The sequence below is a fragment of the Excalfactoria chinensis genome, chromosome 9, assembly GCF_039878825.1.
Source record: "Excalfactoria chinensis isolate bCotChi1 chromosome 9, bCotChi1.hap2, whole genome shotgun sequence".
NCBI classification, from domain to species: domain Eukaryota; kingdom Metazoa; phylum Chordata; class Aves; order Galliformes; family Phasianidae; genus Excalfactoria; species Excalfactoria chinensis.
This window is the reverse complement of record NC_092833.1, coordinates 12,199,539-12,223,914: the sequence shown is the minus strand read 5'-3', so window position 1 is coordinate 12,223,914 and position 24,376 is coordinate 12,199,539. Positions and strand designations below refer to the sequence as shown.

Below are 24,376 nucleotides of genomic sequence, written 5' to 3'. Positions count from 1 at the left end.
CCTTGTCCCTCTCTGGGCACATCGCCCCTCACAGTGCCAGGCTGGAGTTCTGCAGTGCCCCAAAGCCTTCATAATTAGGCAAAAAGCTCATCAGGGAAATGGGGCAGCTGGTACGTGGCAGGATGCTTCTGGATGCCAGCGGGCAGCAGAGCACCCCAGGGTGCCCTTCACCCCAAAATACTCCTTCTAGCAATGCCAGCAGGCAGCTTGCTGTTTTCCTGCTGCGAATGGCGCTGCCGGGATGTGCTTGTCCTGGGGGGACACAGAGCCGTGCAGCTGGCCGGATCCCAGTGCTGTGTTTCCCACCTCTGCTTACAGGGTGCAAAGTGCCGGGAATCCTGCTGCGGGGAGCAGCCGTTCGCACCCACTCCAACAAGTGCCAAGAGCAGCTGGAGGTGCCAGGCAGCGGGGGAGGACCGGGCAGGTAATACAGTTGCTGTCCCCACGGGCCACCCAGGTGTCCCCAGTAGGCAACCCCAGGATGTTGGTGCAGAGCAGTGGGACACGGGAAACCAGCATATGGGCTTTGCAGGCAGCTGCTGGGGGGGGTGTTGTTTCTGAGCCCCCTTTGAAGCCCCCATAAAAGGGTCCAGCATAAAGGGAAGAGAAAGTCAAAGGAACAAAGAGAGCAGCTAATCCCGGAGTGAGCAAACAGCCCCGTTTGCTCAGGACCCAGCTGGGCACAAAGAGGCTGGGGAACAAGGAACTGAGCTGGGGGTGCCAGCAGGATGCTGTGAGCAGGCCCTGTGCTCCCCCCACCCCACCACAGGCACAGATCTCAATCCCCTCCGGTCCTGTTTTACATTTGCAAATTGTCAATAAACATCCGTGGGCAAACAGAGCTCTCCATGCTCCACTGTCCCGCTCCCAGGAGCAGCCCAGGGAGGTGGTTGTGCTGCAGAGGGCACCTGGGCGGGGGGGGAGGGGGGGGGCTGTTGGCACAGTTTGCCCTTTCCCTATATCCCACAGGCCCTGCACAGGGGATGTCTAGTAAGGGGCTGCCAGGATAAACCATGCTGTGCCCACAATGAGCATCAGCACTGCCATGGGCATGCCCAGAGCCGTGGCCAACCATTCCCCATCTGCACCACATGCTGCCCTGTCACACTCCTTACCCACTCCGCTGCCCACGCAGGGGGCACCAGGAGGGCACCCCCCTCCATCCCCTGGGGCGGTGAAGGGGTTAATGCCAGGCGGCTGAGCCGCAGGTGGGCGCAAGAATGAAATTCCTTCTCGCCGTCCCGCGAAGTCTGGGCACAAATATTTGCCTGCATGTCCGGTGGGGAGGGGGGGAGACCACCATCGATTGCTCTCGGTGTGCTAATCCCCATGCCAAACAGCCCCCCCAGCCCCCGTGCCCCACGCACCCCCTGCCTTCTTCCCATAGGGATGAAGGGAATCTCTGTGGTGGAGGGGGCACCGGCACCTTTGGGTGCCCCATAGTGCATCAGTAGGAGTGGGCACAGTGCCCCTAGCATAGCACATGAGGATGCTCTGGGGTCTCTGCCCGCATCCTGCCCCCCCTCCACCATGAAGCAAGAAGGGACAGAGAGCCCCATCCATCCCCACCGCACTGAGAACACGCAGTCCCTAATAAACTCCATGTGTCTGGAGACAAAAAGCAGCCGCTCCCTCAGCTCCCCAGCTGCACCCCTTCACCCCATACCTGCCACCCCCAAACACCCTCAGCCCTCAGACCCCCCCCCCCTTGCCTTCGTCTGGGGCGGCCCAGCCCTGCAAGCCGCCTGCCAGTTGTGCAAATATTGCCGGAACGGCTGCAATCCCCGTGTCCAACGTGAATTATGAGATATTTCCACCCATTACGACAGCACCCCCCTCCCCGCCGCGTATGTGCGAGGCCGGGGGGGATTAGTCACGGGGCACGGCTTGGTTCTGCACAGAGCTTTGGGGAGGCCATAGTGGGATGGGAGAGGGGGGCTCTTTTTGGAGAGGGGGGTGTCCCTGTAGCTCCCCAGATCCTGTTGGGTCTGGTCCCCATTGCTCGTGGCACGGGGTGCCAAGGTGCCTGCGGGAGGATGGAGACCGTGGGAAGGGGTTAGGGCATGCGGTTTCACTTCGACCCCATCCCTGGGGAGAAGAGGCTCCTTCCTGCCGCCCTGAGCCCGGCTCATGTTCAAAGCCTGAAGCAGACAGCAGCTAATAGGGACAGACAATAGGGAGCTGCGTGGGGCGGCAGTGCTGGCACGGGCACCCCAAAGCCAGGCACGGCACCATTGGGCAGAGAGGGATGGGATGGTGGACCCCCTGAATGACCCTTCATGGCTACACGGCCACAGAGCCCACACAGCCCATGCAGAGCCCACACAGAATTCCAGGGTGCAGGGGAGGAGCATCATCAATGTGCCCACCCTGATGTGCTCTCAGCACCCCCATGCCACGGGGCCGGGCACCTGCTCCAGCTTATGGGGTGGCACACTGTGGCCGTGGCTGCCTAGCTCTGTCCCCGTGCAGCTCCAGCTGCCCGCAGCCGGCAGCCCTGTCCCGTTGGGGCTGTGCCGGCGCCAGGCCCGGCTGCAGGGCGCCTCAGAGCCGCCTTTGTGCCGGGAGCTCCCAGTGCACGTACAGGCGCCGGGAACCAGCTGGCAGCACTGGGACCCCTTCCCACCCCAAAAGTACGGAGGTCCCTGGGGGCACTTCCAGGACTTTACGGAGCCACGTGGGGCAGTGGGGTAGGGATGCCCATGTGCATCCTATCTCATCCCATGCCCGTTTCCTCCCACGCTATGTGCCCCCGTTGTAGCAGTGACACCTCGCTACCCCCACGCCCTCCCCGTGCCTCAGTTTCCCCCATGACAAGGCCGCGGCTCTCCCAGCTTTCCTTCCTTCCCAGGAAAGGGGAGGGAGCTTCCCCTGTTGCTTCCCCACATCCCCGCAGCCGAGCCAGGAGACTGTGACGAGCTCCGGGTGCGCGGAGCCAGCGGCGGATTCCTGGCACCGGCAGGGCGGCCGGCAGCCATCGCCCGCCTCCTCCTCCCCGCTCTGCCCCGCTCGCTCCCCGCCGTTCCCCCCGGGCTGCGCCACGGCGGTGGGCACCGGGCGGTGACGCTGGCACGGCCACGCAGCCCCCAGCCCTCCCCTGCCACCGGATCCCAGGCGAACAGGGACAACGGGAGAGAGGAGCAGGGACAGGTCGGTGGCACTGACGGGGCGGGCATGGGAACGGGGTGCCACGCCGCTGGGCACAGCCCATTGCGAGCAGTAGGGAGTCACGCGTGGGATGTCCGTGGTGTCCCATCCCCGGAGGTGCCAGCGGAATGTCCCGATGGGGAAACCCGGCTACCCCTTGCCGGGGCTTGCTCGTGTCAAGTGCGGAGGGCGCAGGGATGGGGCACCCTGGCAGCAAGGGCGCGGTGTGTGGGGTTGCAGCCCCCCCAGCTGCTTGCTGTGCTGTGGGGAGGCCCAGGAGGAGCTTTCTGGGGAGGTAAGGGCCTGTTGTGCTCCAGCTGCGCCGTGTTTCCCTAGTTACACCGTGCAGCTGGCCGGCTGTTTGCACCGCCCAGAGTTGATTTTGGCAGCCCGGCGTTTCCCCCTCCTCCCCTGCATACCCGCCTGCCTCCCACTGGTGGGGGGGGACCCGGCATCCCGTTTCCTCCCTGCTGGTGGGGGAGACACGGGTGGTACGCAGCACCCCCCTCTCCTTTTGCCCCGTGCCTCAGTTTCCCCAGCTGGACTGTGATCTCCCCAGGCCTTCCCATGGTGTCTGCTCCCTGCCCACCACCGCTGCTGCCCTCGTCAGCCCGGGCTCATGTGGGTGAAGAGCAGGATCCCTACTGGGTGCTGTTCCCATATCCTCGGCCGTGGCACCTCCTTGGGACCCCAGGTCCTGTCCCCATGCTCGTGGGAACAGTCCTGTGGCACTGCTTTGGGATTGTCCTCTGCCCTGGGATTTGGGGATGCCAAAGGCACATGTTGTGGGGTGCGTGAGTCTGACAGCACATGGCACAGAGTGGATTTGGGGGGATGCTGAGGGGAGATGTGCCCTTTGTCCCACGGGTGATCCAATGGGGTGTGGGAAATGAGGGCTTGCAGGGGCTTTATGTCCTGGTGGAGTGTGGGGGGGTGGATGTGGATTGGAGTGTACTCATGGTGTCCAGTGCCCAGAAATACCCCCAAGCCTCACAGAGGGGGGTGTGAGTGTGGGTTCTGCATTGTCCCAGTGAGTGTTGTGTGGATGTGAGGGGGCTCCCCCACACCCTGACCAGGGGCATGCAGGTGAAGGGGTTGCCTTTCACCCTCATGCTCCAAGGTTGCTATGTGAGCGAGGGCTCCGTACCCGAGGTACCCCATGTCTGGGAGGGGACCAATGGTTCAGGGGGGATCCAAGGGATGCTTCATGCCAAGGGGTCCCTAATGGTGTTTCATGGACGGGGTCTCCGTAGGTACCCTATTCTCCCAGAGCAGGGGGTCAGTGGCTGGGGAGCGGTCCCTATGCCCGGGAGGCCGGGACCAGTTTGGGAGGAAGGGGGGGGGGGCTCGGTTCGCGGCGGGGGCGCGTCCCCCCGGCCGGCCGCTGCCTGCGCCTCATTAGCGGCCCTTTGTTTGCACAGGGCTCGCAGCTCCCGCTTGCCCATGCCGCCGCCTATAAAGCGGGGCAGGGGCCGGCGGCCGGGCAGAGGCGGTGGCAGCGGAGGCGGCAGGCAGCGCCCGGCCCCCCCTCCCCGCCCCCGGCCGCCCGGTTCCCCCGGTTCCCCGGCACCATGCGCACCGCCCTGCTGCTGCTCGCCCTGCTCGCCCTGCCCGCCCGCACCGCCCGCCCCAAGCTCGCCCTGCCCATCCGGCCCGACAGCGATCCGTTGCCCCCCGGGGGGACGGCAGGTAGGACCCCCCTCCCTGCACCCCTTTCCCTTCGATCCCCCTTTCCGTGCACCCCCGATGCATGCAACCCTTCTTCTTCCAACCCGTGCACCCTCTTTTCCGGCACCCCCCAGTCCGTGCATCCCTTTTATGCCCCCCAACTTCGTCCCCCCCCCCACCCCCGCCTGCCGTGCTGCCGTTCGGTCCCAATAACCGAGTCCGTACCCGGCGGGGCGGTGCCGGACGCTGTCCGCCCCATCGGGGCTGCGGCAGGGGGGTGTCCGCGGCCCGGAGGTGACTTTTTTTCTTGTGGGGGTGTTCCGATGATGGGGTGGGGATTCATCTGCAGGTTGTGCCTTCGGAGGGCATTTCTATGCCCTGGAGGAGACGTGGCACCCTGACCTGGGGGAGCCCTTCGGGGTGATGCGCTGCGTGATCTGCCATTGCGAGACGGTGAGTGCCCCCCACCCACCTCCCCTGCCAGGATAGGGGACCCCCCACATGAGGCTCTGCTGGGGAAGGGGATCACCCCTTCGTTCAGTTCCCCTGCCCCGAGGGAAAGGGCAGCAGACATTCCTCCAGCCGATGCCACACCTGGATACCCCCCAGCAGCGGAGGGTTAAAGGCTCGTGCTTCATTCTCCTCCCTCCCCTCCTCGGAGACGGCCCCCTCCCTCCAGCAGCCCCCCGAGGTCAGGGCTGGAGGGGCTGTGCACAGCTGGGCAGGGGGGGTGGGGGCCGGGATTTGGCTGCCGTACAAACAGCTGGAGGCTGTGCAAGGTGTGTGGGGCCCAGGGGTTGTGCAGATGGGCTGAGAGGATTGGGGCTGTGCCGGGGGAGCACTGGTACCCAGCACTGTGCCATCCGCTGGGGCTGGATGTTGGGGTTAGATGTATCTGTGGCATAGTTAGGCACAATTTGACACAGTTCTCACCACCCCAGCAGAGGAATCGCCGAGGGAAACCAGTGGGGAAAGTGAACTGCAAGAACATGAAGCAGGATTGCCCTGTTCCCACTTGCCCCCGTGCCACGCTGTTGCCTGGGCACTGCTGCCACACCTGCCCCAAAGGTGAGCATGGTGCTCTCACCCGCTGCTGGGCTCAGGCTGGGACAGGAGACATCAGGCAGCCCCACGGAGGGGCTCCTTGGTGTCAGGGTTACCCGTGTATGGTTATATCCATCTCCCTGCTGTGCCCCTCATGCCAGCCTTGCCGGGACCCCCGGAGAAGAGCTCCGAGCCACCTTTCGACACCTTTGAGTACTTCCAGGACAAGGAGGACGAGCTGGACAAGCCATACAATGACCGCTCCTACCTCAGCTCCGAGGGTTTGGCACGCGATGATGCCCGCACAGGTGAGCCCAGGCAAGAAGAGCGGTGCAGGGCATCCCCGTGCTCCTATAGTAATCACTGTAATCCCCCATAGAATTTGTGGCCCTGCTGACGAGCGGCCCCGAGCCGTGGCACCCCACGTCCAGTGCAGTAGCCAAAGCTCGCTTCACCCTGCTGCGCTCCTACCTGCTCTTCTCCATCAGCTACGAGCGGTGAGCACAGCCTGAAACCATCAAACCTGGGGATGCGATGCTGCTCGTGCCTCAGTTTCCCCTCTACCTGCCCTCAGTGCTATCACAGCATTGTGTTGGTGGGGTGAGATTTTGGGAGGGGGCTGTGGTTGCGGTGGGACACAGGCATTGTGCCATCCTATGGCCCAGCTCATGGGTACCACCACAGGACCCTAAACCTGTGCCTTCCCCCAAGTGCCCGCTGTCTCTCTCTCTCTCCCTCTCTCCTTCCCGCATGGGCTGCTTCTGCTGTTCCTCACTTCCAGGCCCCTTTGCATAGTAAAGTGGTGACTAATTTCCAGCTCCAACCAGGGGGAGCCAAACTGAGCCGAAAACGCTCCTAATTTACGGCCAGGCCAAGCGCTCAGCTCCCCGCCATCCTTCCCAGATGTGCACCCTCTCCCACACGGTGCCAGCCTGGGGACCCCTTGGCACCAATGCCAGCTGGCACCCTGCTCCGTGTCCCCCCCCCACCCCCTGGGCACTACATGGGGCCGTGCCAGGCACGTGGGCTAAGAGTCCCTGCTCAACCCCTGGTGCCTGCAGGCTGGGCCGGCCAAGCCGTGTGCGTTTCAGCGACCCCGAGGGCACCGTGCTGTTTGAACACCCAGTGCAGAAGAACGCAGCCCCTGAGGACGGCATGGTGAGAGGAGCGGGCAGGGCAGGGTGATGGGCATGGCACACCAATGCCGGTGCCCCACACCCAGCTCTGCTGTATCCACAGCTCTGTGGGATGTGGAGGACAGTGTCCAAAGCCAACATACAGCTGCTGCGTGCAGAACAGCTCCGCGTGTCCCTCATCACCCGTGCACAGCCCTCCGGAGAGGTGCACGGACACATCCTGAAGCACCGTGCACTCTTTGCAGGTAAGATCCCCCCCTCATGTACCCCCATACCCATGTACCCTCCTTAGGGGTTTCCCTTTGAGGTGCTCCTCATGTCTCTCTCCCTGCACAGAGACATTTGGTGCCATCCTGACCTCATCAGACCCCACGCATCTTGGGGCCGGGGGCATGGCTATGCTGACACTGAGCGACACTGAGAACAACCTACACTTCATCCTCATGGCCCGTGGGCTACTGGAGCCAGGCGCTGGGGGTGAGGGTGGGCACGGGCACCTGCACGACGTGGCATCACTGGGGGGGACTTAGGGGGTCCGTGGTGTGCAATTGGCTTGGGATGCATGGGGTCAGGATGGGAGCGTGCAGGGGGATTCAGATATGCATTTTGGGGTACAGTGGGCTGGGAGTGCATGGGAGTGGGTGGGAGGTTGTATAAGGATGTGGGGTTGCAGAGGGTTGTGCTTTGGGAGCATAGCTCCATGCCCAGCCACCCCCTGCAGCCCCAACCCCTCTGCCATGCCCAGAGTCCCCCTGGGTACCACTGCGGGTCCGCATCCTGCACCAGGGCCGGACGCTGCGTGAGGTCCATGCCAACATCACTATGGAGGTACAGCCATCCCCATCCCCATGCCCTGGGTATTTCAGTATCCCCCTCACCAGTGCCTGATCCCCCAGGACCCCAACTTCGCAGAGGTGTTGAGTGACCTGTCCACACATGAGCTGCAATGGTTGGCGCAGGGGCAGCTCCGCATCGTGGCTGACACCGAGGGCCGGCACCCACGCCAGCTGGAGGGCACCATTACTGCCCGCCGCAGCTGTGACAGTAAGCAGGGCACAGCAGGATGCAGGGGTGTCATTGCCTCTTCTCTGTCCTCACCCTTTTCTCCACTCTCTGTGCTTGAGTGCAGCCATCCAAAGCGTGCTGTGCGGTGCAGACGCATTGCAGCCCACCAAGACGGGGGCGGTGGGATCAGCCAAGCTGGCACTGCATGAGAACGGCACGCTGGAGTACCAGGTAATGGGGGCAGGCATGGCACCGGGCACAGCACTGCACCCCACCGGTCACTTTATTGCTGCCTCTCTATGCCCTACCTGCAGGTGCGGGTGGTGGGCACAGCCAGCGAGGTGGTGGGAGTCACACTGGAGACCAAACCACGGCGGAAGAACAAGAGGAACGTCCTCTTCGACATGACACCCAGCTATAGGGACGGGCTGGTGAGTGCTGGTGACATGGCACAAGGCTGGCGCAGGCACAAGTGGGCACAACCCCATACTGTGTTCTTTCCCCTCTCCATGCCAGGCTCAGGGAGTGTGGCACAGCCCTGGTGCCCGCGATGTGCACATGCTGCTGCAGAATGAACTCTTCCTCAACGTGGCCACCAAGGACTGGACGGAGGGTGAGCTACGGGGCCAGGTCATCTCCCTGCCCTACAGCGGGCTCCTCGCACGCTACACAGGTACATGGGGGGGAGTGGTGGCAGGGAGCAGTGGTGCAGCCCTTCACCCATCACTTCCCACCACCCCTCTCTGTGCGCAGAGATGCCGGTGCCGCTGGCAGGGCAGCTGGTATCCCCCCCAGTGAGCAGTGGGGCTGGAGGCCACGCGTGGCTGTCGCTGGATGAGCACTGCCACCTGCACTACGAGATTGTGGTGGCGGGGCTGGGTCGCCCGGCTGATGGCACAGTCAGCGCCCAGCTGCACGGTGTGGCCGAGCTGGGTGAGATGGGGACTCGACCGCATCTGCACAAACGGATGCTCAAGGGGTTCTATGGCACAGAGGTGAGGAGGACACGCAGCAGGTACACCATTGTGTCACCACAGGTCTCAGGTCAGTCCTCACATTCCCTTGTCCCCCTCGTCCTGTAGGCTCAGGGGGTGGTGAAGGACCTGGATGCTGAGCTGCTGCAGCACCTGGCACAGGGCACGGCATTCCTGCAAGTCAGCACCAAAGCACACCCGCGTGGGGAGATGCGGGGATGGGTATGTGCTCCTGACACAACCCCATGGGTTGGCACATGTGCTCATGGCCATGTGTTTTACCAGCCATGGGTGGCCTAAGTGGGATGCCCAGTGAGATGCCCATGGTGTCACCCACTGCTGCCCTCCAGGTACACATCCCCAACCGCTGCCAGGCAGGAGGGGCTCGCTTGTCCACCGGGGAGGCTGAACTCTCAGAGGGCCCCAAGGGCAGAGATGTGGAACAGCTGAAAAAGGACCCCAACTCCTGCTTCTTTGAGGGGCAGCACCGCGCGCATGGCACCCGCTGGGCACCTGACTACGACAAGAAGTGTTCCATCTGCAGCTGCCAGGTATGGAGTTATAGGGGTGAACTGTGGGTGGCCCCATTGATGATGGATCCTTCAGTGAGCCATCTGCCTGCTGTTCCCAGAAGCGCACGGTGATCTGCGATCCCATCCTGTGCCAGCCCCTCAACTGTACCCGCCAGGTGCACCCCGAGGAGCTGTGCTGCCCAGTCTGTGAAGGTGTGGGGGCACAAGAAGCTCCTGGGGGGGTGTGGGGCAGAAAAAGGGGACTGTGGGCAGTGTCCCTATGGGTACAAGGTGGGGGTCCCACTCTGGTACCCTGAGCATGCCCTCCCTGATCCCTGCAGAGAAGAAGATGGAGCAGGAGGAGCTAAAGCTGGAACGGGCACGTGACAGCAGCGAGGGTGAGTCCCCCGGGCACAGGCTAAGGGCACCACAGCTGTCACATGGATGCTGTGCCCACCTCCTCCACTTTCAGGCTGCTACTTTGATGGGGACAAGACGTGGCGAGGCTCTGGCACCCGCTGGCACCCTGTCGTGCCGCCCTTCGGCCTCATCAAATGTGCCATCTGCACCTGCAAGGTGAGTGCTGGGGGTCTCAAAGTAGGGGAGCTCCAGTGCCCTCCCTGAGCTCTGTGCATGCTCCCCACAGGGCACCACGGGTGAAGTGCACTGTGAGAAGGTGCAGTGCCCACGTCTCACTTGTGCCAACCCGGTGCGTGTCAGCCCCTCTGACTGCTGCAAGCAGTGCCCAGGTATGTGCAGCCTGCTCCCCACTTGTCCCCTGTGCCTCCCACATCCTGCGGGCATGCAGCTTCCCTGTGCCCTTTTCACAGCCCCTGAGAAGAGCATCCCTGAGCTGACTGATGGCATGCAGGCAGATGGACCCCGTGCGTGCCGCTTTGGGCGCCGCTGGTACCTCAACAATGAGAGCTGGCACCCCTCGGTGCCGCCCTTTGGGGAGATGAAGTGCATCCTGTGCTGGTGTGTGGTGAGTGTGATGGGCATGCAGGGATGTCATTTGCCAGCCAAGCACTTTGGGGACAGCTGGGAGCAGAGCTGGGCTGGCAGTGCAGGTACCCCTGTGCACCAGCCCTGCTTATGCCCTACAGTCAGGAGAGACGCACTGCCAGCGCCAGGAGTGCCCGCCAGGTGCCTGTGCCAGCCCCAGCAGGAGGGACAACCCCTGCTGTGCCAAGTGCCGTGGTGAGTTCAGGTACCCATCGGCACACTGTGCATTCCTGCACCCCTCTGGGGACCATCACCCACCTGCACACCCTCCATGTCTTCAATTCACCCCATTTCCCCTCCTGCAGCCCCGGACGCACCCCCAGAAAAGATGCATGAAGCCACAGCAGAGGCATGGAGCCACTGAGCAGTGAGCACAGCTTGAAAGTGCAGCAATGCCAGTGGCCCTACAGAGCCCCATCGCTCCCCCCACCAGGGCTGGGCATGGGGCACACAGGAGCAGGGATGGGGAAGGCACCCCGTCTGGACACGGCTGCAGTGTCGAGCCACCCTAGTAGCCAGCAGCAGGGCTGGGGGATCCGGGGCACCCCACACTCCCACCCACAAGCTCCCGTCTGGTGGGTGCAGCAGGCATTGTACCCCCCTTGTATATAGTGTAAAATCCCTCTCACCCCTGTCTTGCTGTGCCTGCCCCAGCTTGGCTGGACTTGGTGTGTAATTTATAGGGACGGGGGTCCCGATGTATTTATTAAAAACAGAGATATTGCCCACTCCTTTCCTCTGTATCACACGTTCACGGGTGCTGCTGGGTTTGGGGACATGAAGGCCATGTGGCTGGGGACATGGGGTCTTGGAGACATGCGGCTTCTACATGGAATAGAGGGCTGTAGGGTGGCACCAGAGGGGACTGGAGCAGGGCTGGGGTGGCCCTAATTGGTAACTGTGGTTGAAGATGTGATGCCAGAGTGGGTACAGTGATCTGAGCCCAGCACCCTCATGATGGCATAGAGATGCCAGGGTTGGGCCCTAAGCCAGGGAAGGTAACACTGGGCTCTGCTGGGATGGCACTGGATGCACTGGCACAATGATGCCAGGCAGCATTAATATATACTGGGACACTGGGTTGTACTGGTACTGGTGTCATGACACCAGGGACTGGCACCAGGGCATTAGGAGGATGGCATGGTGGCGTTCAGGGTGGGCATGGAGTCCTTGGTGCCAGCTGAAGTGTTCCAGCCCCTGTGCATGTACCCATGTGGTGCCGTGGCCAGCAGGGTAGCAGCACCAGTGGTGACCTTGCGGCCAGTGGCCCGCTGGCAGCAGCGCTTGTGTCCTGGCATGGGACTCCCTCCGGATGCGTGGGGCAGTGCCAGGAGCTGACGCGTGAGGAGGGGACTCGGTGCCCAGGGAAACAATAAGTGGGGGGTTCATGTATCGCCTTTCCGCCTCAAACTGGTTCATGGCAGGCGATGAACCCTCCCAGGCTGGTGCAGGGCAAACCCCAGCCTTGGCCCCGGCCATTGTCACCCACCCTTGGGGGTGCCAACGTCAAAGCAGAAGGCAGCACCTGGGCAGCGCGAACCAGCCTGTTCCTGGTCCCACACCACCAGCCCGGCAGTGCCGCAGCTCCATCTTCACCGAGCGTGCCATGCTGTACCAGCGGAGAGAGAGCAAGCTCGGTCCTTCTGGCTGCCCCAGTTGCTCCTGAGCCCTTTGAGGTGGTGAAATGGAGATGCCGGCGGCCCCAGAGGGAGAGCAGCCGCTGTGCCATGCCGCAGTGCTTCGCCCCAGGAATACCGGTGCCAAGCTGTGCTCCTGCATCCCTGCAGAGAGGGCTGAGTCGCTGCTGCCCGGCAGTGAAGAGCGTTGTCTGGGACCCCATCCCGGTGCTGGCAGTGCCACGGTAAGGGCTTTCTCCAGCCACCTCCGACGGGTCCTCACTGTGCTGGGGTGTCCGCAACCAGTGTGCATCCCCAGTTCCCTTGCTTCTTTGCTGGCGGTGCCAAGACATTGGGCGCTCCTCTCCCTAACCTTGACCCTACAGCTGGGGGTGGGCACGGTGCTCTCTGCTCAAACCCCAGACCCTGCAACAAAGCTGCTGCCAGCCCCCACTAGGTGCCCGTGGACGAACACAAGTGTCCGTAGGGCCACCTCGTCTGGAGGGCTCTGAGCGACCCCGGCCCCGCATCCCCTCGGTCCTGCCCGGCTGCCCGGTGCCGGTGCCGGGTGCCGCCGTCGGAGCTGCGGAGGCGGAGCGCGGCCGGGCCCTCCCCTGAGCAGTGCCCCGGGTCCGCCCCGCACGGCCCCGGGCGGAGCTGCTGCCGCCGCGGGCGCCGGCACCGGCACGGCCAGGAGCACCGGGAGCACCGGGAGCGCCATGGCCTCCGCCGAGAGCGCGGAGCAGCGGGCGCTGCAGTACGAGCAGACCCTGGTGAGTGCCGTCGGGACCGGGCACCGAGAGCGCAGGGCACGGTGGGGGGCAATGGGCACTGCAGCGCGTCGCGGGGAGAGGGTCGGTTTTGGGGTGATCCCCCCTCCAGGAGCTCTGTGAGGGAGCAGCGCCCGTGACACCTGCTCCATCCCACCGTGTCCTCCGAGCCTTGGGGGCTGTCTCCATCTGGGGGCCGCTGGGGGATGTTCGGTGCCGCCCCACAGCCCGACAGCCCCACAGCAATAGAGAAACCCATTGGAGTCCCCAGCCCCTTGGTGGGACCCTCGGGCACACCTCCCCCCAGCAGCATGCCCTCAGCACAGAGTGGTGTGACCCCACATGGGTGCCCCACACCACTCAGGCACCCTTTACCCCCCAGACTGTGCCCGGCCTCAGCTTTCTGTCCCCAAGATAGCATATCTCCCCCGCCTGCAACCTTAGCCCCATGTTTACGACTGTCACCTTCAGGGCCTACCTGCTGGCACCTCGGGGTGTCCTCCCTCCCTGCTATGCCCACAGCCCCTCCATTGCCCACAGCCCTCTGACATTGCGGGCAAAGGTAATTCTCCGCGGTCTCTGCTTGGGCTGGTGCCCAGTGCAGCTCAGTAAACGGGTACTTTGCCCTGGCAAAGGCCTTCAGGCAGGGCAGGGAAGGGGCTGAGAACTGCTGGGCACTCACAGCTATAGGGTTTGTGTAGCCTCAACCAGGGCATGCCCAGCCTGCACGTGGCACTATGGCCCTGTATGCCAGGTGCCCTCTGCATCTTCTTCCCAAGCAGCTTTACCGCAGGAGGGCAGAGGCACAAGGCTGGCATCGGGGCAGCCCTGTGGTGCCAGCAGACTTTGCCCTCCCCACCTGCAGGCAGGGAGGTACCCACACCTCGGGGTGCTTATCCCTATGGCCTCGGGGCTCCTGAAGCCACCCACATGGGCGAGGCTGGGTATGGGCACCTATCCCAAAGCCTCGTGCTTGGCTTCCAAAAGCCACCCCCGTGCCAAGCAGAAGGGCGGGTGCCCTCCCCTGTGCCACCAGGTCCTGCCAGGCTTGGGCTCCAGCCACAGCCTGCATGGGGCAGGTGCCCGTGGGAACCACCTGCTGTTAAGGGTGCCTGGGGTCCCTGCCACCCCCGGTGCCCCCCATGTGCCAGGGTACCAAAGGGCCTCCAGTGGGGAAGATTAAGCTTGACAAACTGCCCTTGTTCACCATGGAGCCGATTAGATCCCGACTAAGACAGGCAGCGTGACACAAACCCCCCCGGCTTCTCTGTCTGCCCAAGAACAGGGTTCCCTGCTCCCCCCGTCCCCCACCTTTAGAACTCCCGAGGAGCACATTTTGGGGAGATGTTAACCGGCACCATGCACCAAAGCTGTGGGCATCACTGCCAGGGTGCTCAGTGCCCCATCTGCCATGGGATAGGGTGGCTTGGGGACACGGCAGCGCTGATGCCAGCAGCCACACCATGCACCGCATCACCCGGGCACAGCAGGCACCACTGCCTGGCACAGCCCGGGGGGCACGGCACAGGACTCCAGTCCCAAAATACAGACCTCATCCCGTGCCCATGTCCCTGCATGCCCCCCCGCCAGCCCCCCCGCCCCATGCCCGCTCCCTGCCTGCCCGGCACTGTGATTGTTCAGCTGCTTCACGGCGGAGGCTGGAGTCCCGGGGCTGTTTGTGTTTCAAAAGGCCTTTGTGGAAAAATAACCCGAGCGGGAGGAGGAGGAGGAGGAGAAAGAGGAGGAGGAAGGCACAATGCATTGCTGGCCCTCACCGACAGTCAGACTCTGCTATGGGGCACCCCATGCCCTGTCTGTGGGGTTGCAGCATGGGGTGGCATAGCCCCTTTCCTCTTTTTAAGCAGGGCTGGTGTATTTGGGGGCTAATGGGGTTATAACACCCCCTGCCAGGTTGAATCCCTTCCAGCTATAGGGGCATCCTGCTGGGGACACAAGGGGCAGCTTTCCAGCCCCCCAGCAGGGGGCACAGGGGGCTCTCAGCCTGGGGTGCCCCCATCCTGACTAAGGGGGGCTATAGGGCTGGGGGAAGGCAGGCACTTGGCAGAACAACAGAGCTCCTGGGGTGCGCGGCCATTTGTTCTTCCAGAGGAAACAAGCTTCGCCCGAAGGGAGCCTTTGAACACCAAGCACCATGCAGGGCTGGGGTCCTCTTCTGGCACGCAGTGCTGAATGCAGCCCCCGAGGAGGCTTGAGCTGCAGCTCCCAGCACATTTCCATAGGCCCATGCCCAAGTTTTGGGGTTAGCGATGGACGTGGCTGTGCCCTCCCTCTCCCCTCCCAGGGCCGAACCTAACCCAGGTATCAGACAGCAGAGAATCCACCTGGCGCCACACTGGCTGCATTCTGCTCCTGGCCAGAGGGATCTGAGCAATGCCCCACAGGAAATTCACCTTTATGCCATTCCCACTTGAGCCGGCACGTGCCAAGCACAGTGCCCACCCGTGCCACGGCCCCTCTGCTGGGCACTGTGCCGGGGTAGGGGCTGTGGGGCGGCCACGTGCAGCACAGCAGGCGGCCATGCATCAGCATGGGGCTCACGTCGACCCGACGTGGGAGCCTGGCAAGGGCCCCCATGGCCCTGAAGCCTCCCTTTGTGCCCAGCCAACCTCTGGCACTTGGCATTCAGGTCATGGCAGGGGGAGCGAGGTGGAAACCAAGCAACCAAGCCCTTGGCAGTGCCCGTAGTGTGGGACCGGTGCCCCCAGCTTAGCAGGGAGGACAGGCACAATGAGCACAGGGGGCAGTGCCAGGGGCCAGGACACGTGCCATGTGCCACCCGAGTGGGCACAGTGTCCCTATGTGCCTTGCACCCTAAATCTCTGTGCCCCCTTTTTTGTGGGGCTGAGAGCGTGCCCTGCTCTATGCTGCTTTCACGGGCTCAGCTTGGAACATATGTGCCCACCTTGGGGGGGGGGATCCCAACTCATGTAACAGCACCAACAGGAGGCACGACCCCAATATTGGCCCTCAGAGAAGTTCCCTGCCAGCCTGGCCATGTTCCTGGCTCTGCATGCCCTCTTCCGCCCACCTCAGCCCAACCCATGGCTGAAGCACCTGGGTAGGGCCGGGGACTGGTACCAGTGGGGCCAGGCACTGTGCTGGGTGTGTGGGCGAAACAATTGCTATTGATCCCCACCCTGGCGCCGGCACCATGTCCAGTGCTTCCCTGCCTCAGTTTCCCCACCTGCAGCCCAGAGCCCTGTGCCACTCTCCTGATGCCCCTTCCCACTCCTTCTCCCCCAGATGTATGGCCGCTACACACAGGACCTGGGCACCTTCGCCAAGGATGAGGCAGCCCGGCTGCGACTGAAACAGGAGCACGAGGACGGTGGCACCCCGCGGCCACGCCGCCCCTCTGAGCTGCTGGAGTACAGCCAGGGACGCTGTGCCCCCTGCTGCGGTAAGGGGGCATGGGGACGTACTGGGGGGACACCGACCCCCTGGCACTGTGGCCGGGCAGCTACATGCTCTTCTGGGCACCACTGCCCGCCCAGCTGCCGCCACCACGGGTAGGGTTTCTCCTGCTGTCATGGGACACTGGCGCCGAGGACAATGCCACCTGCGGGGACACAATGGCCCAAAATAACCGGACGGCAGCAGCAGGGACGGGGCCCTCTGGCAGCTCTGCTTGGGATGGTGCCAAGGGGCAGCACTCAGGCGTGTTGTGCTGTGTTGCTCTGCCCATCCCCAGCACTAAGCCTGCCCTGTGCCTGCAGGCTGTGCTGTGCGGTGCCAGAGGTTCTTCATCGCCAGGGTGGGTGAGGACTGGGTCTTCCTCATCCTCCTGGGGCTGGTCATGGCACTGGTGAGCTGGGCCATGGACTTTGCCATCGCCACCTGCCTCCAAGGTGAGTGGGCAGCAATGGGTGATGAACGCTCCAGGGCAATGGCACATCCCCTGCTGCCCGCAACTTGCTGTGCCCATAGCCCAGAAGTGGATGTATGGGGGCCTGGACACCAATGTGATGCTGCAGTATCTGGCCTGGGTCACCTACCCCACTGTGCTCATCACCTTCTCAGCTGGCTTCACCCAGATCCTCGCCCCGCAGGCTGTGGGTAAGGTGCACGTGCCCTAATGGGGTCACCCCTCCCCGGGGCTGTGGGTTGTGAGCAGTCAGTGTGGCCTAAGCTATGGGGCTGGGGTATTACAAGATCCATGGGATGGTCTTTATGTGGTCTCTTGGGGGTGTGAGATTGGGATACCTGCAGGGCTATGAGTTGGGGTGTCTCATCATGGCCTGGAGATGTTCCCAGGGGTCCCACCTGCACAGTGAGAAAGGCTTCACAAGGATTCCTATGGCAGTGTATCAGTGTATCCCAGGACCACCAAACAGGGGCTTTCCCCATGGCTGTGGGTCAGGACTATCTCTGTGCTGCCAGGCTCAGGGATCCCCGAGATGAAGACGATCCTGCGAGGTGTCGTTCTGAAGGAGTATCTCACCCTGAAGACCTTCGTGGCCAAGGTGATCGGGCTGACATGTGCCCTGGGCAGCGGCATGCCCCTGGGCAAGGAGGTGAGGGCACTCCCCGTGGCTGAAGCAGGCAGTGGGCTGGGTGGGGGGCACCACCCTCAGCCCCCCACCGTTGTCCCCACAGGGTCCCTTTGTCCATATTGCCAGCATGTGTGCAGCCCTGCTCAGCCGCTTCCTCTCCTTCTTTGGAGGCATCTACGAGGTGAGTGGGCACAGGTAGCACCTGGGGAGCTCCAGCAGTGCTGGGACTGATTCAAGCTGTGCTCACCTGCAGAACGAGGCGAGGAACACAGAAATGCTTGCAGCTGCCTGCGCTGTTGGTGTCGGCTGCTGCTTCGCTGCCCCCATTGGAGGTAGGAACCCCTCAGCTCATACCTCTTGCTCTCAGAGAGGCCAGCAGGATCCCACCCAGAGTACCAGGCAGGGGATAGGGTCCCACCTGGGTGGGTATGGCAGATGCAGCACCACTAGTCAGGGTGCCCACAGGCAGAGGAGAAAGGGAGAAGCAGGCACCATCCTCCTAAAGGTGTAACATCTCATCTCGTCCTCTCCCCCACTGCACTGCGCTGCACTCCAGGGAGCTCCCCGCTGAGCCCTGCCCATAGGTTTGTGCTGTCTGACTCTTTCCCTGTCCTGTGCATGCTGAGCTGCCCCATCCATCCATCCATCTGTCCATCCCTGTGCATGTGCCCCAGCGCTATCTGCCACCCCTTACCCTATGGCTTCCCACGTCCCCACACTGCCCTCTTGCTCACAGACAGCTGTGCGCTTTGCTGAAGAAGCCCCGTATTGCAGCGTGGCCATGGGGCTCTGGGTGGGCAGCATGACAAGCACGTGGGCTCTGCCTGCCTTTCTCCTCTCTCCCTTCTTGTCCTTCCCACTGCCAGGCGTGCTGTTCAGCATTGAGGTCACTTCCACCTTCTTTGCCGTCCGCAACTATTGGCGTGGTTTTTTTGCCGCCACCTTCAGTGCCTTCATCTTCCGCGTGCTGGCTGTCTGGATCAAAGATGAAGGTACCCCCGTGGAGTGGGAGGTTGGGGACACCAGGGTCCCCCCACCCAGCCCTGCTCACACCCACCGTGCCCCCAGAGACCATCACAGCACTCTTCAAAACCCGCTTCCGCCTCGACTTCCCCTTTGACCTGCAGGAACTGCCTGCCTTTGCCGTCATCGGGTGAGTGTGTCCGCCCCATCCCACATCCCCGTCCCACACCTATGTGGTGGGCATGAGCACTCAGCCTCAACCTCTGCCCAGGATTGCCAGCGGTTTCGGTGGTGCTCTCTTTGTCTACCTCAACCGCAAGATTGTGCAGTGCATGCGCCGACAGAAGACCATCAATCGCTTCTTGATGAAGAAGTAGGTGCCCAGTGGTCCCTACCATCATGGGAGCAACTGTCCTCTCTGGGATGGCAGGGATGGGGTTGTACCAGTGTCACCACCTGCATGCCACCCCACCAGGCGCCTGCTGTTCCCTGCCCTGGTGACACTTCTCATCTCCACGTTGACCTTCCCACCCGGCTTTGGGCAGTTCATGGCTGGACAGGTAGCTATGGTGTGGCCACGGGGCAGTGCATTGGTCCCTTGGGCCACCAGCACCCAGCTCAGCCAAATGTGTCCCCAGCTCACCCAGAAGGACACGCTGGTGACATTGTTCGACAACCGGACGTGGGCCAAGAGGGAGCCCAGTGATGAGTTTGAGTACATGGGCATCTTGGAGGCCTGGCGACATCCCCGCTCCAACGTCTTCATCACCCTTGTTGTCTTCATCCTCATGAAGGTGGGTGCGTCCTCCTACACACCACCAGGGAGGTGCTGGATGGAAGCCTCCAAGGTGCTCCTGGGAGACAGTGGGTGGCTGCTCCCATGGCCACCAAGGTGGTGGCTGGGTGCCACCAATATGCAGTCAAGGAGCTCTTGGCAGAAAGACACTGGGGTGCCACCAGGGAGTGCTGGCGGGGTGCCCCTGGCATGGTGCCATGCCTGCTTCCTGCTCTAGGGCTGGCGCTTCTTCAGCCAAGGGGATGGCAATTAACATGTGCTTGTATCCCCCGTGCAGTTCTGGATGTCAGCCCTGGCTACCACCATCCCAGTGCCCTGTGGGGCTTTCATGCCAGTCTTCGTCATTGGTGAGGGACAGAGTCGCCTGATGTCCCCTGGCAGAGGGACGTGGAGCAAGTGTAGGACTGGGGTTGGGACCTGGGAGAGGCCCAAGGCCTCCACAGTCTCTCTCTGTGGGCAGGGGCAGCCTTTGGGCGGCTGGTCGGGGAGAGCATGGCAGCCTGGTTCCCTGATGGCATCCACACCGACAGCAACACCTACCGCATCGTGCCAGGGGGCTACGCCGTGGTGGGTAAGCACTGCACCCTTCCCATCCCCATCCTCATCCCATCCCATCCCATCCCATCCCATCCATTTCCATACCAACTTGATCCTTCCCATCCCACTCCCAGAGAGATGCTGGGGTCCCTGGGTGACCCCCCTCAATGGGGTTGTCCTAAGGATGTCCCAGGGGTGTGGGACACGGCCCCAAGAGACAGCTGTCCATGCCTCTTGGGGCTGGCAGGGGCGGCTGCGCTGTCGGGTGCTGTCACCCACACTGTGTCCACTGCCGTCATCGTCTTTGAGCTGACGGGGCAAATCTCCCACATCCTGCCTGTCATGATCGCTGTCATCCTGGCCAATGCAGTGGCCCAGAGCCTCCAGCCCTCCCTCTACGACAGCATCATCCGCATCAAGAAGCTGCCTTACCTCCCTGAGCTGGGCTGGGGACATCATGAGTGAGTGCCCCCACATCCCCAACCACAAGCACTGTGTGGCAACGTGCTGAGGACATTTCCCCGGGCAGGAAATACAACATGCGGGTGGAGGACATCATGGTGCGGGACGTCCCCTACATCTCTCTCAATTGCAAGTACCGGGACCTGCAGCACGTGCTGCAGAGCACCAAGATGAAGAGCTTGGCGCTGGTGGATTCAGCAGGTAAGAGGCACATGGGAGCTTCTCCATCATGTCCTCAGTGTCCCTGCAGCACTGTCCCCTCCAACGTGTCCCTTCTTGATCACAGAGTCCATGATCCTGCTGGGTTCCATTGAGAGGGCACAGGTGGGGGCTCTGCTGGGCCAGCAGCTGCATCCCCAGCGCCGGCTCCAGGCCCTGCGGCAGAAGGCATGGGCGAGCGCTGATGACGGGCGCCGGTTTTCCGAAGCCAGCGTCTGCTTCCAGGTGAGGAGCCACCCCAGGACCCCCCCATCAGGGTGTCTTTGCCTCCCTGACTCCATCCCTTCCCTCTCACAGATCAGCACTGAAGCTTCCTCCTTCACTCCCACACGCAGCGGATCCCGCAAGCCCCTAAAGCCAGCACTGAAGCGTGTGCCCAGCATCCCCGCCGACGGCCCCCCAGGTGAGTCAGCACCCCACAACCCCCTTGGGAGCCCCCCACCCCACCCTGACCCCTCTGCTTCCTGCAGCCAGTGCCACCGACAGCTCCAGCATTGCCCTCAAGAGCCTCTTCTGTGCTAACAGTGCTGCAGAGCCTGCTGAGGTGAGCACCTGTCCCTGCCTGTCCCTTACTACTCCACACCTTTCCATCCCTCTCCATCCTTCATTGGCCCTTCCTGTCCCTACTTGACCCTTCCCATCCTGCCCACCATCTCTTTACCCTGCCTGACCCTGCCTGTCCCTTTCCATCCATAGTTGACCCTTTCCATCCCATTCCCATTCCCATCCCATTCCCATCCCATCCCATCCCATCCCATCCCATCCCATCCCATCCCATCCCATCCCATCCCATCCCATGCCTACTTGACCCTTTCTGTTCTAGCCTCATCCCCAGTTGACCATGCCTGTCTCTATCTGCCCCTGCCCATTCCATCCCTACTTGACCCTTCCCATCCCATTCCATCCCTATTTAACTCTTCCCATCCCATCCCACTCCATCCCATTCCATCCCATCCCTACTTGACCCTTCCCTTCTCTTCTCATCCCATCCCATCCCATCCCATCCCATCCCATCCCATCCCATCCCATCCCATCCCATCCCATCCCATCCCATCCCATCCCATCCCATCTCTGCTTGTCCCAGCCTGGCCCCCTGCCATGCCATGCCCCCTAACACCATCTCTCCTGCATGGTGCCAGGCGCAGGGCCAGGCCCCTCGCAAGGCCAAGCACGTCCGCATTTCTGTCACGGTAAGCTGCAGCCAATGGCAGCCTGGGCAGAGCTGCTCTCAGCCAATTGGAGGCCAGCCTGAATCCTCTCAACCAATCATGGCCTGGCACGATTCCACTTGGGCAACCACATTTGGCCTGTGTCTGCGTAGACAATCTCAGATGCGTCCCGATTTCTGCTTGGCCAATCAGGGCGCGGGAACTTTCAATCCCAAATCTGCTTGGCCAATCATAGCATGGATCCTATCAGCCAATTGCAGCAATGGAATTTCCCCCACTTTCCTCCACCAATCACGACCCAGGCTGCATTCTCCCCACCAATCACAAGCTGGGCGTGCCCAATCACATTCTCCCACACAACCCCATTGTGCACACCCGGCAAGGTGTCACCCCACCTCTCCCACAGGAGGACCTGGACCTGGGGGACAGGATGACACCAGCAGAGGTGAGCCCAGGTCAGGGGACTGCCTATGGGGCCATGCCATGGGGCTGAGTCCTATAGCATGCTCCCTATGCCCCAGATCCTGGACTGGGAGGAGCAGCAGCTGGAACAGAATGTGGACTTCAGCAGCGCCCAGATTGATCCCGCACCCTTCCAGCTGGTGGAGCGCACCTCGCTGCACAAGGTGGGCCCCTGCTGCGTCCCCCACCCCTATTCCCCACTGCATACCCCACTGAGCCCCCTGTTTTCCTACAGACACACACCATCTTCTCACTACTGGGCCTGGACCACGCGTACGTCACCAGCATCGGGCGCCTGGTGGGCATGGTGTCCCTCAAGGAGGTAAGAATGGGGGCAGAGCATGGGACAGGGACACCCCATTTACCCACTGATGACACTGGGGTGCCCACAGCTGCGCAAAGCCATCGAGGGCTCACTGACTGCCAAGGGGGTGAAGGTGTTGCCACCGCTCGCCAGCTTCCGCCGCAGCAGCACCAGTGCAGGTGAGCTGGACACCACCGACCTGCGCCAGCTCTGGGACCGCCACCAGCACCACTCCATGCCCCGTGAGGCCGGCCCTGATGACGGGGACACCAGCAAATGATGGTGACACCGGACCCCTACCCTGTGTCAGGGGTGCTGCGGGGGCACCCTATGTGGGACGTGGGCATCCTCCTTTCAGTGCCATGGGGTGGCCAGGTGCCCCTCCAACCTGCCCATGCCCCGGGGCTCCCCCTGTTGCTACCTCTGCCCCCTCCCACCCCCATTATCCCCCAATGCAGCCACAGCCCCCATGGGCACCCCAGTGTCCCCAAGCATGGGGCAGAAGGACATTGGGTCGAGGGACATGGGGACAAGAGTGGTCGTCACCCCCTCCCCAGTGCCTCAGTGCCAGGAATGGGGACCCTGCAACCTCTCCACCATGCATCCCCCTGTGTAAATACAGAGATTTTTATATTAATTTAATTAAAGGACTTTATAAACAGCCACTTTTGACAGAGCATGGAGGTGGGCAGGGGACACCGAGCCCCAGGGTACGGTCACCATCACTGTCCCCGTGCCGTCCCTGCACCCAGTGTTGCCTCGCTGCGGTACAGCGGCTGTGGCATCTCACCGGGACAGGCACCGGCACGGCGCCGGGCAGTGATGACCAGCGTGCCAGCATCCGTCAGGGCACAGCTCACCGACAGCGGGTCCGTGTCCTCAGGCAGCCGGCACTGGTGGGTGAAAGTGTCGCACACTGTGCCGTCCTCTGCCACCTGCATAAAATGTGGCATCAAATGGTCACAGGTGGTGAGTAGGCAGTAGGATGCTTCCCAGTTAGTCCGGTACCAGTGATGGTATGTGGGGAGGGATGAGGGGGTCCTCACCTTCTCAGCCCAGATGGCAACGTGGCCGTTGGAGGTGGTCACCACAATGTCAGGGGGGTCGAACTGGCTGACGTCAGCCACCACCTGGTAGGTGTCACCCTGCACCCGCACCCATGTGCCCAGGGTGTAGGGGCGCACGGCACCTGGGGAACCTGTGGGGATTGGGAATAGCACAGCATGCAGGGGGTGAGGTGTGAGGGGAAACTGGGGGTTGAGATCACTGTGGGGGCTTCAGGGAGAAGTGGGGTATGGTGAGGGAATATGGGGTGGCCTGAGGACAGGGGGACACGGGATGGCCAGAAAAGTCTGGGGAAAAAAGGCTGGGGGCTGGGTGTTACCATGAGGGCTCTGGAAGGAGGAATGGGAGTATCTGGGTCACCTTGAGGATCTGGGTGCACAGGGGTTGGGGGGACACCAGGGCACCCAGGAATATTGGGATCAGGGGAGAAAGAGGCATGGGGGTGTCTGGGGGCACTGGGAGGCTCTGTAAGGTTTAGGACAGAGATAACAGGGGACACCGTGAGCCTGGCAACCCTGGGGGGGGCTTGAAGGGACTCAGCTTGTGGGGATGGGGTAGGAGGTGCAGGATGGTCCATAGGGCACTCAGGTTGGCAGTGCCTGGACGCAGGGCAGCAGGCTGCATTTTGGGGTCACCCACCCTACACCCCATACCTGGGTACCCGAAGGTGTCGTAGCAGTACCTCTCCCCCTCGAAGTGGGGCTCTCCGGCACCCAGCCCCTGGCTGTAGGTGCTGATGTGCTCAGCACGGTACGTAGCAGCCGAGCTGAGCGATGCCATGTCACTGTGCCACTGCCACCTCCCAACCTGTCCCCAATACCCCGCACAGGACAGGGGGATGGCCAGGCGCCTGCTGCCACATGCCCATAATTAGCCTGGTAGCCCAGCCAGGAATGCGAGATAACGGCCGGGGCCTCTCTATCACTCTATGGGGGGACATGCAGGGGACTCTGCTGTCACCGCCATCCTGCCACCCTACCAGGGCCCCTCTCCTTCAAGGAGACGCAG

At 62.6% G+C, this 24,376-nt stretch overlaps 3 protein-coding genes across 9 annotated transcripts; 2 read left to right on the top strand and 1 right to left on the bottom strand.

Moving 5' to 3' along the window:
• Window positions 1-223: 223 nt before the first annotated feature.
• On the top strand, window positions 224-11,218 carry CHRD (chordin). Of its 2 annotated transcripts, none has more exons than XM_072344502.1 (25): window positions 224-424; window positions 3,707-3,937; window positions 4,569-4,836; window positions 5,165-5,268; window positions 5,757-5,883; window positions 6,021-6,167; window positions 6,239-6,356; window positions 6,921-7,017; window positions 7,099-7,240; window positions 7,332-7,472; window positions 7,741-7,823; window positions 7,892-8,039; window positions 8,125-8,231; window positions 8,315-8,431; window positions 8,517-8,673; window positions 8,754-8,995; window positions 9,083-9,196; window positions 9,325-9,525; window positions 9,606-9,699; window positions 9,828-9,884; window positions 9,959-10,062; window positions 10,133-10,235; window positions 10,317-10,471; window positions 10,593-10,686; window positions 10,797-11,218. In XM_072344502.1, the coding sequence occupies exons 1-25, from the start codon at window positions 242-244 to the stop codon at window positions 10,853-10,855; spliced, it is 3,393 nt and encodes a 1,130-aa protein (XP_072200603.1). In that variant the 5' UTR covers window positions 224-241; the 3' UTR covers window positions 10,856-11,218. The 2 variants fall into 2 exon arrangements, with proteins under 2 accessions (XP_072200603.1, XP_072200604.1); XM_072344503.1 differs by lacking the exon at window positions 224-424 and adding an exon at window positions 2,886-3,150.
• Window positions 11,219-12,030: 812 nt separating this feature from the next.
• On the top strand, window positions 12,031-22,965 carry CLCN2 (chloride voltage-gated channel 2). Of its 5 annotated transcripts, XM_072344266.1 has the most exons (24): window positions 12,060-12,167; window positions 12,279-12,352; window positions 16,142-16,298; window positions 16,615-16,746; window positions 16,826-16,954; window positions 17,279-17,412; window positions 17,495-17,572; window positions 17,645-17,723; window positions 18,258-18,383; window positions 18,460-18,544; window positions 18,626-18,727; window positions 18,830-18,914; window positions 18,993-19,148; window positions 19,428-19,497; window positions 19,611-19,721; window positions 19,935-20,148; window positions 20,217-20,350; window positions 20,436-20,593; window positions 20,666-20,771; window positions 20,839-20,912; window positions 21,944-21,982; window positions 22,059-22,163; window positions 22,235-22,321; window positions 22,392-22,965. In XM_072344266.1, exons 3-24 carry the CDS (start codon window positions 16,142-16,144, stop codon window positions 22,581-22,583), a joined length of 2,553 nt encoding a protein of 850 aa, XP_072200367.1. In that variant the 5' UTR covers window positions 12,060-12,167; window positions 12,279-12,352; the 3' UTR covers window positions 22,584-22,965. The 5 variants fall into 5 exon arrangements, with proteins under 5 accessions (XP_072200363.1, XP_072200367.1, XP_072200366.1 ...); XM_072344262.1 differs by having other exon boundaries at window positions 12,031-12,352; XM_072344265.1 differs by lacking the exons at window positions 12,060-12,167; window positions 12,279-12,352 and adding an exon at window positions 12,754-12,880.
• LOC140256054 (heat shock protein beta-7-like) lies at window positions 22,936-24,274 on the bottom strand. Of its 2 annotated transcripts, XM_072344270.1 has the most exons (3): window positions 24,022-24,274; window positions 23,350-23,501; window positions 22,936-23,238 (listed from the first exon to the last, which is right to left on the bottom strand). In XM_072344270.1, the coding sequence occupies exons 1-3, from the start codon at window positions 24,146-24,148 to the stop codon at window positions 23,026-23,028; spliced, it is 492 nt and encodes a 163-aa protein (XP_072200371.1). In that variant the 5' UTR covers window positions 24,149-24,274; the 3' UTR covers window positions 22,936-23,025. The 2 variants fall into 2 exon arrangements, with proteins under 2 accessions (XP_072200371.1, XP_072200370.1); XM_072344269.1 differs by having other exon boundaries at window positions 22,936-23,501.
• Window positions 24,275-24,376: the final 102 nt, after the last annotated feature.

Bases quoted from the DNA above. Each gene is read 5' to 3' on its own strand.
- CHRD (XM_072344502.1), top strand. From the start codon at position 242: ATGTGCTTGTCCTGGGGGGACACAGAGCCGTGCAGCTGGCCGGATCCC. The intron at 9,700-9,827 runs GTGTGGGGGCAC...TGATCCCTGCAG, and splicing joins GTGCTGCCCAGTCTGTGAAG to AGAAGAAGATGGAGCAGGAG. The intron at 10,472-10,592 runs GTGAGTGTGATG...TATGCCCTACAG, and splicing joins GCATCCTGTGCTGGTGTGTG to TCAGGAGAGACGCACTGCCA.
- CLCN2 (XM_072344262.1), top strand. From the start codon at position 12,176: ATGGAGATGCCGGCGGCCCCAGAGGGAGAGCAGCCGCTGTGCCATGCC. The intron at 19,722-19,934 runs GTAAGCACTGCA...TGGGGCTGGCAG, and splicing joins AGGGGGCTACGCCGTGGTGG to GGGCGGCTGCGCTGTCGGGT. The intron at 20,772-20,838 runs GTGAGTCAGCAC...TGCTTCCTGCAG, and splicing joins CCCCGCCGACGGCCCCCCAG to CCAGTGCCACCGACAGCTCC.
- LOC140256054 (XM_072344269.1), bottom strand. From the start codon at position 24,148: ATGGCATCGCTCAGCTCGGCTGCTACGTACCGTGCTGAGCACATCAGC. The intron at 23,502-24,021 runs GTATGGGGTGTA...CAATCCCCACAG, and splicing joins CGACACCTTCGGGTACCCAG to GTTCCCCAGGTGCCGTGCGC.